The 18,459-nt window shown below is 38.6% G+C and overlaps 1 protein-coding gene across 3 annotated transcripts in view; it reads right to left on the reverse strand.

Moving 5' to 3' along the window:
- The window catches only part of RFC1 (replication factor C subunit 1), a 78,612-nt gene that overhangs the window by 24,273 nt on the left and 35,880 nt on the right, over positions 1-18,459 (reverse strand). Inside the window, exons 5-10 of one of the 3 annotated variants that reach the window (XM_008069781.1) lie at positions 15,709-15,941; positions 14,089-14,166; positions 8,974-9,051; positions 7,650-7,737; positions 6,325-6,599; positions 3,465-3,572 (exon numbers count right to left, since the gene is read on the reverse strand). In XM_008069781.1, the coding sequence (XP_008067972.1) occupies positions 3,465-3,572; positions 6,325-6,599; positions 7,650-7,737; positions 8,974-9,051; positions 14,089-14,166; positions 15,709-15,941 (860 nt within the window). Of the gene's footprint in view, positions 1-3,464; positions 3,573-6,324; positions 6,609-7,649; positions 7,738-8,973; positions 9,052-14,088; positions 14,167-15,708; positions 15,942-18,459 lie in introns of all 3 variants that reach the window. The other 2 variants (XM_008069780.1, XM_021718469.1) reach the window with 2 other exon arrangements.

Consider the following 18,459-nt stretch of genomic DNA (forward strand, 5'->3'; position numbering starts at 1 on the left):
CCAGTCTCAGCACTTCTAGCCTGCCTACCAAACTTTCCATTCTAGAACCCTATAGTTCTTACTCCAATGACCCAATAATCTCAACCTCCTCTCCAACATTCCCTCCACAGTCTTTCCTTCACTGAAACCGGTCTGTCCTGTAAGGCAGCAGTCCTTAACCTTTTTGGCATCAGGGACCGGTTTCGTGGAAAACACGGATGGCAGGGGGGATGGTTCAAGTACAGAAATGTTATTATGCACTTTATTTCTATTATTACATTGGAATATACAATGAAATAATTATAAAACTCACCATAAAAAAAAGAGGCACAGACAGAAGTGGTAAATAAAATAATGGGTGGGTCACAAGCGGACTAAAGTAAGTGTTGGATTCTGACTTAAAGACTGCCCACAGATGCAGTTGTACAAGTGAAGTAGATCAACTTACTTGCCACTCGCAGATAGGATTTTGATATGAGTCTGCAAGCAACTGATATATTATGGTCTCTGTGCAGTCAAACCTCACTGCTAACATTAATCTGTATTTGCAGCTGCTCCCCAATGCTAGCATCACCGCCAGCTCCAGCTCAAATCATCAGGCATTAGATTCTCACAAGGCATGCACAACCTAAATGCCTCATATGTGCAATTCACAATAGAATTCGCACTCCTATGAGAATCGAATGCCGCTGCTGACCTGAAAGAAGGCAGAGCTCAGGTAGTAATGCAAGCAATGGGGAGCAGCTTTAAATACAGATGAAGCTTTGCTCACTCATCCACCGTTCACCTCCTGCCATGTGGCACTGTTCCTAACAGGCCACAGACTGCCATGGTCTGGGGGTTGGGGACCCCTGCCCTAAGGATATCCCCTTGGCTGAAGTTTTCTCAAGCAGTGCTTGTTTATTCTCTCCTACACTTGCTCCTCTAGCCTCCTATCTAGTCCATGAATCCCTCAAGTCTCAGTCCTCCCCAATCCAGTACCAGCTATACCATCCTCTCCCTCCACTAGGGAATCTACTTATCTCCATCTGTCATTATGTAAACCATGCAAACAGAAAAATTTATATATACATTGTATATTTGTCCCCTTCCCTCCCACTTTCTCAGCAATTTCACACTACATTTGATCATCCTTCTCTTTCTGGTGTATCTTCAATCTCTCCCTGTGTGGTAGAATCTATCCCATCAGCAAAAACCATGCTTTAAATATCTCCTACCATAAAGTCAGATGCAATGGCTCACACCATTTATCCCAGCACTTTGTGAGGCCGAGGCAGGAGAACTGCTTGAGTCCAGGAGTTTGACACTGGCCTGGACAACATAGTGAGATCTTGTCTCTACAAAAAAATCTATAAATTAACCAGGCATGGTGGCATGTTGCCTGTAGTCCCAGCTACTCAGGTGGCTAAGGCAGAAGGATCGCCTGAGCCCAGGAGATCAAGGTTGCAGTGAGCCATGATTGTGCTGCTGCACTCCAGCCTGGGCAACAGAATAAGACCCCTACTTAAAAAAAAAATTCTGCCATAAAAAATATCCTACCATTAAAAAAAAAAAACCCTTAAATCCCACTTTCCATTTCTACCTAGACATCTTTTCTCACTTACTCCTTTCACAACCAAACTTCTCAAAGTTTTTATCTACTTATGCTTCTCCAATCTCCCTTTACTTGGAATCTTAACAACATGACAGACACTCAATCACTCTACAAATATTCTCCCTTCCCTTTGCTTCTGTGATACACTCTATCAGACTTCTCTCCCACATGTGAGGCTGCTGCTTCTTATCTCCTTTCAGTTTTCAGCCTCCTCTACTTCATGAAGAGGAGAGGGCCAAGGTGCTCTTCTCTTCTCATGTGCACTAGTTTACCAGATGCTATTAATCCCTTCAAATACTATCCACATGCCACTAATGCCCAAGTTCCACATCCAGTCTTGACTTCCATTCTGAGCTCCAGTCCCACACACCTACTTATCCAGCATCCCCAGGTGGACACACACCTAGAGCACAGTACGGCCAGCAACAGACTCCTCCTCATCTCTCCAAGCCGGCTCTGCTGCCAATGGCATCAGCATCCACCCAGTTGCCCATGCCATTTTTTTCTCACTTCCCACTTCCCACTTCCAGTGACCAAGTCCTATTTTACCTCTTCCTATGAGAACCACTTCACTTTCAACACTTCCACTGTTTCCCATCTCTCATGCATGAGCTCTGTGGCTCTATCCTTTCACTGCACTCCAGTCTCAGGAGCCAGAGCACTCTTTCAGAAATGCAAATCCAGTCATGTTACCCACACTGAAAACTTCTTCTCTTAGGCAGAAGGTCAAAACAATAGGCTCTGCAAGATGTGGCCCTCACATCCTCTTCAACTACTCTTACCCCGTGGTCACCAGGCCTAACTACACGGCTTTCTTTAGTTCTTCAAACATACCACGCAAGATACTTCCCCCTCAGGGACATCACACATTCTGGCCACTCTGCCCGGGTCACTATCCATCACACCTGGTGATTCACCCCTTCACATCTGGTGAATCTCTTTCATTCTGCAAGTCTCCATTTAAATGTAATTTATTCTACACATCCCACCCAGGGCCAGCTTCCTCTATTATCCTCTCTAAGGTCATCTTAGATTTTTCCCTCATTATACCACAATTATAATTAAATAAGACTTACTCAGCATCTCCCTCCTTAGGCTATAAGCACCATGCAGACAAAGAGCATTAGTCTTGCCGATGGAGTATTCTCAAAGCCCAGATCTTCTAAGGCTGCTTGTTATTTAAAGAAAAATTTTTCTTTTTTTTAAATTTTAATTATACTTTTTTAAGATGTGGGGTACAATTCAGAATTAGGTATACAAGTGGTCATTGTACAGGTAAAGTTTGGGCCTCCCTTGGGACCTCACTTTGTCTGGTTTGAGATCAGGTACCCTTGTGCTTTTTTTGTATTCTTTTTTTGTTTTGAGTTGGAGTCTCACTCTGTCACCCAGACTGGAATGCAGTGGCCGCTCCCGGCCACTGCAGCCTCGACCTGCTGGGCTCCAGCGATCCTTCCACCTCAGCCTTCCAAGTAGCTGGAATTACAGGCGTGCACTACCACGCCCGGCTAATTTCTTTTTGATTTATTGTAGAGATGAGGTCTCGCCAAGTTGCCCAGGTGGGTCTTGAACCCGTGGGCTCAGGCAATCCACTCACCTCAGCCTCCCAAAGCACAGGATTACAGGCTGAGCCACCGAGCCCAGAGATCAGGTACCCTTATTGGCGTTATCATGGCCCCTCTCCATCCTTTGGCAGTAAGAAAAATTTTTCTAAGTATCAAGTAGGGATCCATTATGTGAATAAACATCCTTAATTCATAAAGACAGTGACTGAGGCTTTTCTGTTGTCAATTTTAAGTTATTAATTCTCTGCCACTATAAGCACAGTGAACACAGACATGGACCCACAAGGCAGAGGCCTGTTCAGAATGGCATGTCCTCTCAGTACTCTTACCTTGGGTATTTCTTTGGAGCCCAGAGCTTTGGGACCTTCTCGATTTAAGTAGCTTCGATAAGCTTGATAATTAGTGCGTTTCTTTTCTGAATCTTCAGGACTTACAGACTTTTGGGAGAGGGAAAGGAAATCAAACAAAGTCATGCAAAATTCATGTATAATTAAAAATACATATCTAGAAATAAATATGAAGTAATTTCAGTGTTTGGTCCAAAAATTAACAGTTTTAGCTACACAAGTACTCCCCAACTTACCAGTGGCTGACTTACAAACAGCCCTGCATCAATCCTTCTCAGAATTTTCCACTCTCTCTAAAGGTACATACCTCGGGGTAGATTAGGGACATAAGTCAAGTTGCCAGCTCCAAGTAGAGAAAGGGGAAAAATGTTTTACTCAAAAAATTCTTGTGAGCTTTAAATTCTATTCCATGATATATCCATCTTCATTTTAACAGAAACATAATTTGTTTCCCCAAATAAACCTGATCATCCAAGGAGAAACACTACGTTACTCCTATGACCTTGCACCCCCTAAAACACTGCCCTACATCCCTAGGGTTATGAGCGTTCCATTCTGAGAATCAAAAGTTCAGAGAAACAGCCAGCTCAAAGAAGAGGTGAGCTTTGCTCCAAGGTGCAGACACATGATCCACAACATCCTTTGCTTTCTGTGTTTGATCTCTCCCATTCTATTTCTCTTGGGATTTCTCTATGGCTATATCTCCTGGGGATATTTTTCCAACTATATATCCCTGGACCCACCTCCAAGTTTCTGATTCAGAATACAGGGTGTAGCTATTTTTCCCGGGGAGAAACATCCTAAACAATTCTGATTTAAGAACCCATTACAAGATAGTCTCTGTTATTTTTTCCACTTCCTATTTTCTGTATTTTTAACTTGTAAGTAACCCCAAGTCTCTGAGAGTAGATGAAAAAATACTTCTATATAAATAAATGACTTAACCAATAAAATAGTTAAGCTGGTTTTGTTATGGTACGAGCTAAATAAGCTATTATGGGTTGGTCTTACACTCTACTACTACTTTTTAACAATGGACATTCATATCAAACGAGGAGCTTATAAAAATATAGCTGCTTTAAAAAAAATTTTTTTTTTTTTGAATACAGCTGCCCAGATCACATGCCCTGAGAAATCATATTTTTAACAAGCTCTTCAAGAGAGTCCAATGCATACCAACAAGAAAAATTATTCATTTAGAACATAGTAATTCTGCGAAAAAAATTCTGAATTATAAACCACTTATAACATAGTTTTGAAGCACACCCATTTACAAAATCAGAATTATTTGACCAAGATCAACTGAATTTATTACACAGACTCTGATATTCTCAAAAGTAAAAGTTCTGAAGTAAAAGTTCTGAGTTATTTTTATTCCAGCTTTAAAAAGTACAGTGAAGAGTAACTAGCATTTAACGATTTCCTGTTTTTCCATAAAAATAGACAGCCTCTGTAAATTGCACATTTAGTGTGCCTGAAGAAAAACATTCATCCACCAGATAAGCATTTAGTGAAGAAAAATCTGAGACTAAGAAGTTAATGGTTCCTTTGAGCGTACTTATGAGCTTTGCCCACAAAACAAAAGCATTTTGAAATCATCATCATTTCACTGTTCTACACTAAAAAATAATGGTGATGAGCAGATAAAATAGACAATAGTCTGCTTTTAATTCTAAGTGCCTAACAGGCAAGAAGGAATAGTGGTTTCTCATTATGAATTCAATGTGGTTCCAAAATGGAGACTCAAAGAAACTATTAGTTTCTCAAATATATTTGAAAACAAAGAAAACTTTTGAAAAACATTCATTATTTCACCATTTTTTCCTTTGAAAATGATTTCAGTATCTCAACAATGTTATACAAGAACAAAAAGGTGTGAATTCAAGACAAACACAAACAGTTATCTTAAGAATAATAGCTAACACTTACATGGTACCTGGGTCCCATTCTCTGCTCCAAGTGGTTTTACATATTAACTCATTAGATACTATTATTATCCCTGTTTTACAAATGAGGAAACTGAAGCGCAGAGAGGGGAAGGTCACACATCTGCTCAGTGGCAGGGCTTTGATTTGAAACTGGCTCCAGAGGGCATGCTTGCAGCCACTCTGTTACACTGCTGATTCTGTCTTCAGAGGACCTGAGTTCAAGGCTGACCCTACCATTACTAGCTGGGTGATCTTGGAATAGTTACTCAAGCTCTTTCATCCTATTTCCTCATCTTTAAAAACTGAATAATAAAAGTAAACATCTCAGGGTTGTTATGAAGATTGTATGAGCTACCAAATGTAAAGTATTGGCACAATATCTGGTACACAGTAATAAAAATTAGCTAATGTAGCTAAACTAATCATCTATAAACAGCTTCTAAATAAGATATCTTAAAAGCATCATAATGACTTATGAAATTAGAAATAAAACTTGAATACAAACTCAGATCAACACATAACACCAAAATATATAGTGTCCCCCTTATCCACAAGGGACACGTTCCAAGATACCAGTAGATGCCTGAAACCGCAGACAGTACCAAATTCTATATATACATACATATACTATGCTTTTTCTATTTCATAGCCAAGGCAGCTACTAAGTGATTAATGGGAAGACAGATAGCACATAAAGCATGGGAGCTATTCATATCCTGGATGGGACAAAGTGGGGTATGAGAGAGATTTTATCATGCAACTCAAAATGCTGTGCAATATAAACCTAATTACATGTCTATTTCTTGAATTTTCCATTTAATATTTTTAGATCATGACTGACCACAGGTAACTGAAACCTCCAAAGGTAAAACCACAGGTAAGAGGGACTGCTATACATCTTAGAATGTTCCTACCTCTTTTTTAGCAGGAGAACTTTTGGTTTTCTTAGGAGTTTTTGTGTCTCCTTTCAATTCAATGGAATTTTCTTTTCTTTTTGAGGCCACAGGCTCTGTTTCTTTATAAGAGCTATCTTCTTTTTTTTTCATGAGTGCCAACTTAGAACTGGCCTTTGGAGAAGACTCTCCTATTTTGCTAGCTGATGGCTTGGAATGTTGCTGAGATTCTTTTGAACTTTCACATTTAGTTTGCTTCTTAGGACTGTAGCTCTTTCTTTCATCTGAAAATTGTTCTGCTTTTACTAGAAAAAAGAACAAATTATGATTATTGTTTCTGGAAACTGATACCCAATATCAACATTTTTTTTTTTCATTTTTCAACTGAGTAATCTTAGCACGGACTATCACATGGTGATTTCAAAACGCTTATATCAGTATTTTAGTTCTTTGGCTTATAAGCACATTTATTTTTAAAAATTAAGCATTTGTATATAACTTATTTGTATAAACAGTTCAAATTAAGAGATTTGTCACATAAAAATCTACATTTGAAATATAGCCTGAAGGCCCAAAATTCCGAGGTGTCAAGACCATCTGTTTACAGTAAATCTTTAACAAGATTAAGATCATCTACACTAGGATGATTCGATATCAGGACCACTAAAGAATAAAACCTAGCCAGCATGGTGGCTCATGCCTGTAATCCTAGGCCAAGGCGAGAGGATTGCCTAAGCCCATAGACTCAAAACCAGCCTCGGCAACTTAGCGAGATCTCGTCTCTACATACAATAAATCAAAAAATTAGGTGGGCATGGTGGCACACGTGTATGGTTCCAACTACTTGGAAGGCTGAGGTGGAAGGATCGCCTGAGCCCATCAGGTCGAGGCTGCAATTGTTGTGGTTGTTGTGAGCGTGCCACTGCACTACAGTTTGGGTGACAGAGTAAAGACTCTGACTCAAAAAAATTAAAAAATTTAAAAAAAGAATAAAACCTGCAGGCAAGCAGCAGGAGAGCTGAAGTTGACCTGGCCAGCTATGAGTCGAGTCTATGAGACTATTTCTAACATGAAAAGGGCAAAACATTTAGCCCTTTGTCTTCATATACTGAAGTCCACACACTGCACTATACTTGGAAATTAACAAGAAGCCATGAGCTGTATGGGCATTCTGTACCTGCACCCAAATAACTTTCAAAGTTTCTAAGTATAACATGCTCTAATGGTTCTATGAAACACTGTCTAGCTCACAATACAATTACTGAACCCAGTGTCTAAATAAGATTGTCATGAATTTTCTTTTGTAAAGACAAGTGCTCCGTCTTACTGTTTTCTGCTTATATTACCTTTATGAGGGTATTTATGTTTTCCTGCTTTACTTAAACTGGCTTGGACAGATGAAAACGTTTCTCCCTCTTCTGTGTCCTTTCGGGCCTAAACAAATTTTAAAAGTATCAAATGTGACAAATAATAAAACTATTACCACAAATGTTATTAAAATTCATTAAGCTTTTAATTTTAAGGGTCACCTTCCAAACTAGCAGGCTACCACAATAAACTGTCATTCGTTCATCTACAAAACTCCCAGGGCAAATGAAGCATGTTTTATTACTACATTTTAAGATGAGAGGGTATAAAAATACATCTATAAAAATTTATCCCAGCTCATTTCAACCTGTGTGAATCTGGAAGAAGAAGCCCTATTTCTGTTTCTTTCATCTCAACCCTCAAACTGTCAGTATTACACAGTTAAAAACAAAAATCTAAATGTAAAAGACTAACTTAAAAGCAAACAAAAGCTTGAAAAAAAGAGAAAAATATATTTCCATTCTCTCCACTGCTTCTCAAAATTCCATTTTATAAAAAGGTCACCGATTGAGGTGTGTGAGATAGTATTTTTTAAAAGATAATTATAATTTGAGTGTCTTTAGAGGCAGTAAGGCTTTTCAAATGACCAAGTTCCCAACACTCCCTACTGTCTTGGACCCTGCTAGTATCTAAGTTTACAACTCCCCGCTTTATAAGAAAACAGTAAAATCTTTAAAATAGTCAGATATTGATTGACAACTATGTTAACAGAATGTGATTCATCAAAAACAAAGCTAATCCACTGGAGCCCAAGTGTTTAAAAAGAATTCTTGATGCTTTTAGAAGATTCTCAAAAAAGACTCATTATTATTTGAGACTTTCCTAATATGAAACAGATCTTAAAGTTAGCTAATAAGAAATAACAAAGTTGTGCTTCCTGAAAAGACAGTAATTAACATTAAAGTTATTAAACTTATGTTCCAAAGGAATTTTTTTTTTAGAAAGCAGGATTTATTGACAGGACAGAAAAGCTCCCACAGTGGGAGGAAACCCAAGGGGGTTGCCCTAAAGGAATTTTTGTAAGCATTATTCTCTGAACATAAGAAACCCTATGATAAAGAGCAAGGAAAAATTATTTGATTTAGGAAGAAAGGTTCTGGTTTGCTTTGGCTCTGTCAAACTTCTTTTAGGACGTTTACCAATAAGCTTCCTCAAAAGTGTTTTTATAAATTAAAATAATTTAGTTTTTTTCTGGAAGAGTTATTCACGCAAGTATCTCCAGAGCCTACAACATACTATCATGGAAAGGAACACTGATCTGGACTGCATATTCAGAGTGCAACCAGACCAATAAAATGCCACCTTTTTAGTCCTGGGTTCTTCATCCAACATGGCTAATGTTCTGGCAAACTCTTCATCTTCATGCAGTTGCCTTTCCAGCTGTAAAAAATGTCAACACGCTGAGTTGCTTTCATTCTTTTTTTAAATGAAAGGATTTAAATGTTTGATTTATACTGTTAGAAGAAACTAGAAAAACATTTCCCAGAAAATAATTGTGACACTTTTCCACTCAACATTACCAGCCAAGTATCACAGGTTTGTTTCACTAAGTCGATCAGATTTCAGAACATACAGCTCTAATTTTAGAGGCATGATAAATTGAGCATATTTTTAAAGCCACATTTCTTATTTATAAAATTTGAACTCTGGAGTTTTCTCTTAATGGTCCTTAATGCAACACTTACAGATATCTTATTTCTATTTATTTTAAACTCTAGAAAGACCTTTAAAAAGAATCTCAACCTAATAGAAAACATAATCATCTAAAGGGCACAAAAAAGAGAATCAAAGAAATTAAGAAAATTAAATATTTGCACACGATAGTAAGCTATACATAACTGTAAAATCACTTTTAAACAAACACCTATTCTGTCTTTTTGTTGTTGTTGTTTATTGCATTTATTTATTTATTTATTTTTTTAGTTGGAGGCTCTCTCTGTCACCCAGGTTGGAGTGCAGTAGCACATTCATGGCCACTATAGCCTCGACCTCCTAGACTCAAGCGATCCTTCCGCCTCAACCTTTCAAGTAGCTGGAACCACAGACACGTGCCACCATGCCTAGCTAATTTTTTTATTTATTGTACAGACGAGGTCTCGCCAAGTTGCCCAGGCTGGTCTCAAACCTCTGAGCTCAGGCAATCCTTCCCCCTCTGCCTCCCAAAGTGTCGAGATTACAGGCATGAACCACAGTGCCAGGCCAAACTCCTATTTTTGATTACTAATTCAAACACATCTGTTCTGACTTTTGAAAATGTAAGTCACTATGTCAGAAGTTTTCCTAACACACACAAAATAAAAAATAAAATAAAATAAGAAGTTTTCGTAACATGATAATGTCATAACACAGACATTCTAGTGTTGGGAGCCGGCCTTGAAGGTCCACCTGATTGACAGGGTTCTGGTGGGCCGAAGACCCCGGGCCGCAGGGCGAGCCCGGGAAGCTGAGGCCCTTCTGTCTTCCACCTTTGCTGTTTGGTACGGCTGAAGAAATTCTGTGCAGTCGTGGAAGAAGAAAATGGCATGTTTATGCGAAGTACTCACACCTAATCTGAGAATGTCATGGTTCATTTTCCCATTTTTCCACTATGCTGCTTGGCCTTTTCTAACATATGCAAGGGTTTAACTCTGAAGCACATCAAGAATGCTTTCTTTCACTTGGTTATAAGTTACTAGATATTGCTTGAATAAAAAATGATATTAGTATATTCACTCCTTATTTGATTTAGAATTATGCAGTTTAGTGTTTAAACATAAGGTTTTATAGAAGCATAAGTTTATAGTAAGTTCATTATGAATTCATTATAAGTTCTAACAGTTATCTAGGAGTTATGTAGGTGATTTATAACACTGTCTTCACAGACTTAAGATAAAGATTAATCGTTAAGGTTTTTACTTAATTCTATAGTTAAATTTTAAGTAAACGTTTATAGAGTGGGTTTTCACTAAATTTATAATATACTAATTAGATACTTTTATGATAATTAACTAAATACAGAAAGCAACCTTAGGGGCCTGGGAAATGTCATTAAAAGCTTCTTTTGAGTTTTCTTTAGAAATAAACACTGCAGGTTAAGAGAAAAGTAATGAAGACACCTAGACAAGAAAGACGATTACAAAGCTTTGAAGGTCGTAAAAGCCCAAAAGAGAAAAACTCCTGCTACATGAAGAACTTTGCACCTGGAAACTTTCTTGAAGCACTTCAAGGACTGTAATTTGGGACTCTGCTGAAGAGAGTTGCTGGCAGTGCTATTCTAGACATGATAATTGTTTTATCCATGTATTAATCGTAATTAGTAAATGTAATATCATACAAGTTTATATGATCAATATACATATGTATGAGGGTTGACAAAAATTATTAGGTTCTGGTTATGTTTAACAAGGTTTTTACTTTGAGTCACTAATTAAGTTTTAATGCTATAGTTTAGTGTTTTATAGTTACTTTGAAGATTGTTTAAGTTCATAAGTTTAAGTTCACACAATAATAAAATTGGTGCCTCAAAGATCATAATAATTGCTCCAGTGCCTATCTTAAAACAAAGATGTTTTCCAGGAGGTTGCCAAGCGTAAGGGAAATCAGCCAAATCACCATTATCTTAAACTTAAAAGCTCATTAGCAATTATGCAACCATAATAATTTTAGTTGTGTTAGTTTTATTTCATTATGTTTAGTTCACTTTATATGTTTATTCAGAGTAAAGATTAGTGTGTGTATTTTCACGGTAAGTGACTTTCATAGTTATTCTTTAAATACTAGCCACTGTTGTTTGGTCAAGTTAATGGGTTTCATATTCCTACTATCACTAGGTACAATCTATAGTTTTGTTTTAGTGATTTTAAGGCTTTTTTAATTAGACAAGTGATGTGGAACCAAAATCAAAGTAAACCTTGTATGCATTATGTTTAGTTTAAGTGAAACTCCTTTTAAACTTATCTCAAGACTCATTAACTGAAAGTAGATAGTGTTCTTGGCTTGTTCGTTTCTTCTAAGACCGCTAGATGGTGGTAACTTTTAAAGGATATGTACGTGAAGGATTTTCTTTGTCTTGTCCCTTTACAAATGGTATAAAAGCTTTCTGTTAAGTAATAAAGGATGTCATCTGTTCAGGAAGCAGGTGTCTGAGTATAATATTTTCGTCTTTTGCCTATCTGTCTTTCCTTCAGGAAACCTCACGACCCAGCAAGGGGCTGGACCTCTTCATTCTAGTTATCTCAGTTATTTCCAAATATTTTAACTTTCACCAAATGAAACTCTCCCAGAAGAGAATATGTGTCGTGGAATATATTTCTCATTATAAACTAAATGGTTTTATGCCCCCTGATAAAATGGCCTAATATATGGAAACCAAGAAAAGGACTTCAAAATCCACCCAATCTGTTAAAAATGTGGAGAAAAAGCCAGGTGTGGTGGCTCATGCCTGTAATCCCAGCACTTTGAGAGGCAGAGTTAAAGGACTGCCCAAGCTCAGAGATTCGAGACCAGCCTGGGCAACTTGGCAAGACCTCATCTCTGCAATAAATAAAAAACATTAGCCAGGTGTGGTGGTGTATGCCTGTGGCTCCTGCTATTTGGGAAGCTGAAACAGAAGGATCACCTGAGCCCAGCAGGTCGAAGCTGCAGTGGCGGTGAGTGTGTCACTGCACTCTAGCCTGGGCAACAGTGAGACTCTAACTCAAAAAAAAAGGAGAAAAAAGAAGAGAGGAAAACAGCTAATCAGGAAAGACATCTTCAGTCATTAACACCCTAAACGTCCTTCATTGGATTAATAAATTACCCAAATATAATGCTAAAAGAATGTGATAGAAATAATAAAATGAAGGATTGTGCTACAAGTACCACACTTGGTACTTTTGTTTGGAAAAGATTGGTTAACCTTCCAGTATTTGGGACAGATAAGAAGCCAAATACCTAAAAATTACAAATGATGGTACAAGGCAACATCTCTCACCCACCTTACTACTACGTCTCCCAACTGATCTGATTTTGTTCTTGCCCCACCACGGTGTATCAGTATCACAGAAGCCAAAATAATTTTCTTTTAAGATCCATCAAGTCACGACGCTTCTCTATTCAAAACTCCAAATGGGTTCACATCTCAAAGAAACTAGAACCCAAAGTTCTTACCATCTAAACTCCTTTTTGTAGATAGCAAAGTCCTATCATGACCTATAAGATTTGCTGCTGGCCATTTCTCCAAAATCATCTCACAGCATTCTCCTGCTTCATCACTGTTCTCCAGCCATACCAGTCACCTGAACACATAAAGCACCTTCTACCTCAGGATGCTTGCACTTGCTGTTCCCTCCACTCAATGGCTCGCTGTACTACTGCATTTTGTGCCTCAATGCCACTTCCTCAGAAGGAACTTCCTAACTCCTCTATTTAAAATACAATACTCAGCCGGGCTCGGTGGCTCAGCCTATAATCCCACGCTTTGGGAGGCTGAGGTGAGTGGGTTGCCTGAGCCCACGGGTTCAAGATCTGCCTGGGCAACTTGGCGAGACCTCATCTCTACAATAAATCAAAAAATTAGCCAGGCGTGGTAGCACACACCTGTAGTTCCAGCTACTTGGAAGGCTGAGATGGAAGGATCGCAGGAGCCCAGCAGGTCGAGGTTGCACTGGCTGGGAGCGGCCACTGCACTCCAGTTTGGGCAACAAAATGAGACTCCAACTCAAAAAAAAAAAACAACCAAAAAATAAAAATAAAATAAATAAAATAAAATACACATGATGAGGCTGAAGCAGGAGAATCACTTGAAGCCCAGGGAGTTAAGGCTACAGTTAACTATGCTCTTGCCACTGTATCTAGCCTGGGACAGAGAGAGATCCTGTCTCAAAACAACAAAACACTCACAATCCCACTTATCACCCCAAACCCATCCCTTTATACTTTTCGTCATAGCACTTATAATGGCCTGAATATTTCACTTCCTTTTTTTGTTGTTAACTGCTGTACCCTTTAACACCTACAACAACAGTGCCAGCCACTCAGTAAGTACTCAATATGTACTTGTTGAATGACTATATGGTTTTATAGATCAAGAGAGAGCTCTGGACTGGAAAAAGAACTAGGGATCACTGGCATATAAATGCAGAGGAATGGGTGAGATTGCTCATAGTAAAAAGAAAAAAAGATATAAGCAAATCAAATAATTTTAAATATACTTAAGGAGACTGCTGTTCAAAGAACTCTAAAAACAAATCCTTAAGTAAATAAGTATTCCCGTCTCATCATTTATCTTTTACAGAAATTTAGACTTTCATATACTACATTTTAACTTATTTTACATGTAAATTCCAATGAGGCTCAATTCAATATTAGACTAGAACAAGCTTGACTGTTTGCTTGGCTAGACAAAATAGCAAGTTACGATATCGAGTTATTAATGATATCTAAATGAACTGCTCATACCTCTGCATCTTCATCAAGTTGCAATTGCTTGGCAATGGCTTCATCACTTAATCCAGACTCGTCTGTATTTTGTGAAGACTATACATCAAAGAAAAACAAGCAAGATCAGCATAAACCTTAAGTTAAATCCAATTTCCTAACACATAAATATCCTATAGACAGATGGTTCTCACTTAGGTCTACTTATAGGTTCAAGAGAAGTACCAAAAAAAAACCCCAATGTCTTGACTTGCCAAGTAGTCCAGAACATTGGCAAACCGGTATGTGACAATGATTACATTGTCCTATGGAGGCAGTGATGAAATCAACAAGCACACACCATTCAGCAGGCTTTATTTAGCCTCTAATTTACCTGTGTGTTTGTTTCCTAAATGACCAGAAGCAGATGACTCCAGTATTAGGCAAAGTAGAGAAGGTCAACAGTATGGCACAGGTATGTTCTATGTATAAGGAAGTATCTATAAACTCGGGAATAAATTTATTGTCTAATTTCATCTGGCTGAGATCAATAGTAAAATGAGTTTGCATTCTGAGAATTCAATTTAAATTTCAATAATTAAAAATTTTTTTCTTCTAGTTTAAATGACCTTCTCCCACTTTTTTTTTTTTTTTTTAGTTAAGTCTCACTCTGTCACCCAGGCTGGAGTGGCACACTCCCAGCCACTACAGCCTTAACGTGCTGGGCTCAGGCAATCCTTCTACCTCAGCCTTCCAGGTAGCTGGAACAATAGGCACACGCCACCATGCCCGGCTAATTTTTTGATTTATTGTAGAGATGAGGTCTTGCCAAGTTGCCCAGGCTGGTCTCAAACCCACAGGTTCAGGCAATCCTCTCACCTCAGCCTCCCAAATTGCTGGGATTATAGGCATGAGCCACGCACTCAGCCTCCTTCTCCCATTTTCAAAAATTAAAAATCAAATGTGTGCCGGGCTCGGTGGCTCAGCCTGTAATCCCGCACCTTTGGGAGGCTGAGATGAGTAGATTGCCTGAGCTTGCAGGTTCGAGACCTGCCTGGGCAACTTGGTGAGGCCTCATCTCTACAATAAATTTTAAAAAATTAGCCGGGTGTGGTAGCGCGCACCAGTAGTTCCAGCTACTTGGAAGGCTGAGGTGGAAGGATCGCTGGAGCCCAGCAGGTCGAGGCTGCAGTGGCCGGGAGCAGCCACTGCACTCCAGTCTGGGCGACAGAGTGAGATTCCAACTCAAAAAAAAACAAATGTGTGATATTCTAATTTCCTCATCCTCTAGGATGAGGACAATATATTTTATCTATAATCATAAGAAAATTATTATATTTTTAAAGTTTTTTTATCCCTCCCCACCCTTTTTAAGTTTTCACGCAAAGTTTATTTAGAAAGTAAATTAGAGAGAGAGACACAGAGACACAGAGGAGATTCACCTCCCCAAGGCATGGGTGAGGGCCAAAGCTTAGGAAAACATGGCAGCCATAGCTCAAAAAGCCATGTGGACATACCAGAGTTTAACAAAGCAATGGCCAGAAAATTATTTCTATTAATAAAACATGTTGATTCATTTGTGGCCTCCTAATTTCTCCTCATATTAATATCAGTGAGGGGCTACAAATCCTGAGCATTCTTGCTTGCATGTGGAACACTCACCTCTTTTCTCTTGCTTGCCACCATCTTTTTATCTGATCTTTGGATACTGCCAGTACCAAAATAATCAAGCACCGATGTGGGTGTAAGTTTTATTGGTGACAAAGGCTTATTTTTGGTCTTAGTGTTTTCTTCATTCTTTTTTGTGTTTGATGTTCCGAGATAACTATTTGTAGATGCTCCATTCTCTTTTGACTTAGAGGCTGCCTTCTTACATGTAGAGTTATCTTCTTCATCTTAAATGAAATATAACCAAATATTTTTGATAAAACATCAATTATATAAAGCAAATACTTCTACCAAGCTTTATAAAATGTCTAAAACAGCTTTGAGGTGCTAATAATTTTTTTCTTATTGCCCAAATAGTCATCCCCATCTTTAGCATTGCCAGGCCTATAATAAACTATCTTCCCTAATTACTACCCAGAGTACACAAATATGTACTGAGCACCTATTATATACCAGGCAGATACTGACAATACAGCAGTGAATAGAAAAGATAAAACCCCTGTTCTCGTGGAACTTGAAGTCTAGAAGAGGAAACAGATAATAAACAAGTAAACAAATATATATTGTCAAATTAAATGTGCTATGAATTAAAAGCAAAACAGGATGAGAGAATTGAAGAGTAATGAGTGTTCTTTGAGATAAGGTAGTCACAGAAAGGCTCTTTGCTAAGCAACATTTGAACATAGCCCTGATATGACGCTGTCTCAAGAAAGAAAATTCAGGCAGTGAAAACGACCAGTGCAATGCCATGAAGTGAACATGCTTGGAGTTCAGTGTGATGGCAACCAAGTGAGGAGAGCACACCAGAAGAGTTCAGGTGAAGGAGACGGGGACCAAATTCTATAAGATTTTCTAGATTACAGAAAGAAGTTCAGGTTTTATAACAGAATGGGAATCCACTGGAGAATTCTGAGCAGAGCAGACAGTGTCAACTTAGGTCCTGTCCTTTGGAGAACACACTGCAGACAGGTAAAAGTGAATGCAGAGAGATCACTTAGGAAACTACTGTGGTTCCAAATGAGATGCTGAAGGCTTGGTCTATGCTGGCACTTGCAGAAATTGTAAGTCAGTTTCTAGCTGGATATTTAAGGAGGACTATCTACTGATATCTAACCATTCACTGAACACTTTAAACTTTTGTTACATTTTATCTTTCTAAAAAGTTTCCATAAAACTTCTGTTTATAAAAGTCTTCCTAGGCCAGATGTGGTGGCTCACACCTATAATCCCAGCACTTTGGGAGGTCAAGAGGAGAGGATTGCCTGAGCTCACAGGTTCCAGACCAGCCTGGGCAACTTTGCAAGACTTCATCGCTACAATAAATAAAAAAATCAGCCAGGCATGGTGCTGCATGCCTATAGCTCCAGCTATCTGGAAGGCTGAGGCAGAAGGATCACCTGAGCCCAGCAGGTGGATGCTGCGGTGGTTGTGAATGTTCCACTACACTCCAGCCTGGGAGACAGTGAGACTACAACTCAAAAAAAAAAAAAGTCTTCCTAAGCATTCATGGCAATGTGTAGATAACTAAAAGGTTAAGAAAAAAATTGGGCGGGCTCGGTGGCTCATCCTGTAATCCTGCATTTTGGGAGGCCGAGGTGAGTGGATTGCCTGAGCCCGTTGGTTCAAGACCCGCCTGGGCAACTTGGCGAGCCCTCATCCCTACAATAAATCAAAAATCATCCGGGCGTGGTAGTGCGCGCCTGTAGCTCCAGCTACTTGGAAGGCTTAGGCGAAAGGATTGCTGGAGCCCAGAAGGCCGAGGCTGCAGTGGCCAGGAGCAGCCACTGCACTCCAGTCTGGGCGACAGAGTGAGACTCCAACTCAAAAAAAAAAAAGAAAAAAGAAAAAAGAAAAACATTAAGAGACAATGCAGGCGAGCAAAGATAGCCTCAACTATAATGGTAGCAGAAACAGAGGGAGAGAATACTGTTTATAGCGTGGGAAAACAACCTAAATATCTATTAATATGTTCTACCCTGTAATGAAATCCTGTATGGCAATAAAACACTATAATATATCCATATTTACCGATATAAAGATATTCACATGTTTATTAAGTGACAAAAGAAGATGATATAATGGTAGGTTTAATGATATTATCTATAGAGATATACATATAAAACTTTTAAATTCACATTCTGAAATCTGAAAAGAATCCAAAAAATAACATTTATCTCTTGGTAGGGGACTATGGGTGATTTGTGTATGATAACTCTTCTCCTTTTAACCTCCATCGAGTATTTTACCAACAAATCGGCCCCTTGGCTTTCAAGACTCGGTGCTTTAGCTGCTCCCTCTTCACCACTCTTCTTTGCTTACTTCTGTTCAGTATTTATCAGCATTTCTGAAATGCTGTTGCTAGCTTCACAAACTTCACGGTATCTTTTTATCTAATTACTTTTAATAATAGTTATCCTTAATGAACAATAAGCTACAGCCAGGCACTTGATATAGCATAGTCAACTAGATACTTGACAGTCAACTAGTCCTGGCTCTTAATTCAATATGTGGACCCTATTTTCCACATTCCTAATCAAAAAATAGACAATGCTAAAAAACTATCAAAACTCAGCGATGTTAAATCAATGTGGCCACCTCTTTTTCTTTAGTGAACAGCAATAATGCACTCTTTAGAAAGTTCTTATATTAATCCAAAATACTTCTTTGTGAATTCCACTCATTCTCCTCAATCCATCCTTTGGACAGAGAGAAAAAGCATATCTATTTTTTCCACATTCAGCACTG

This window comes from Carlito syrichta, unplaced genomic scaffold, assembly GCF_000164805.1.
Source record: "Carlito syrichta isolate Samal-C Ts95f unplaced genomic scaffold, Tarsius_syrichta-2.0.1 Scaffold312207, whole genome shotgun sequence".
In the NCBI taxonomy this organism is placed as follows: Eukaryota; Metazoa; Chordata; class Mammalia; order Primates; family Tarsiidae; genus Carlito; species Carlito syrichta.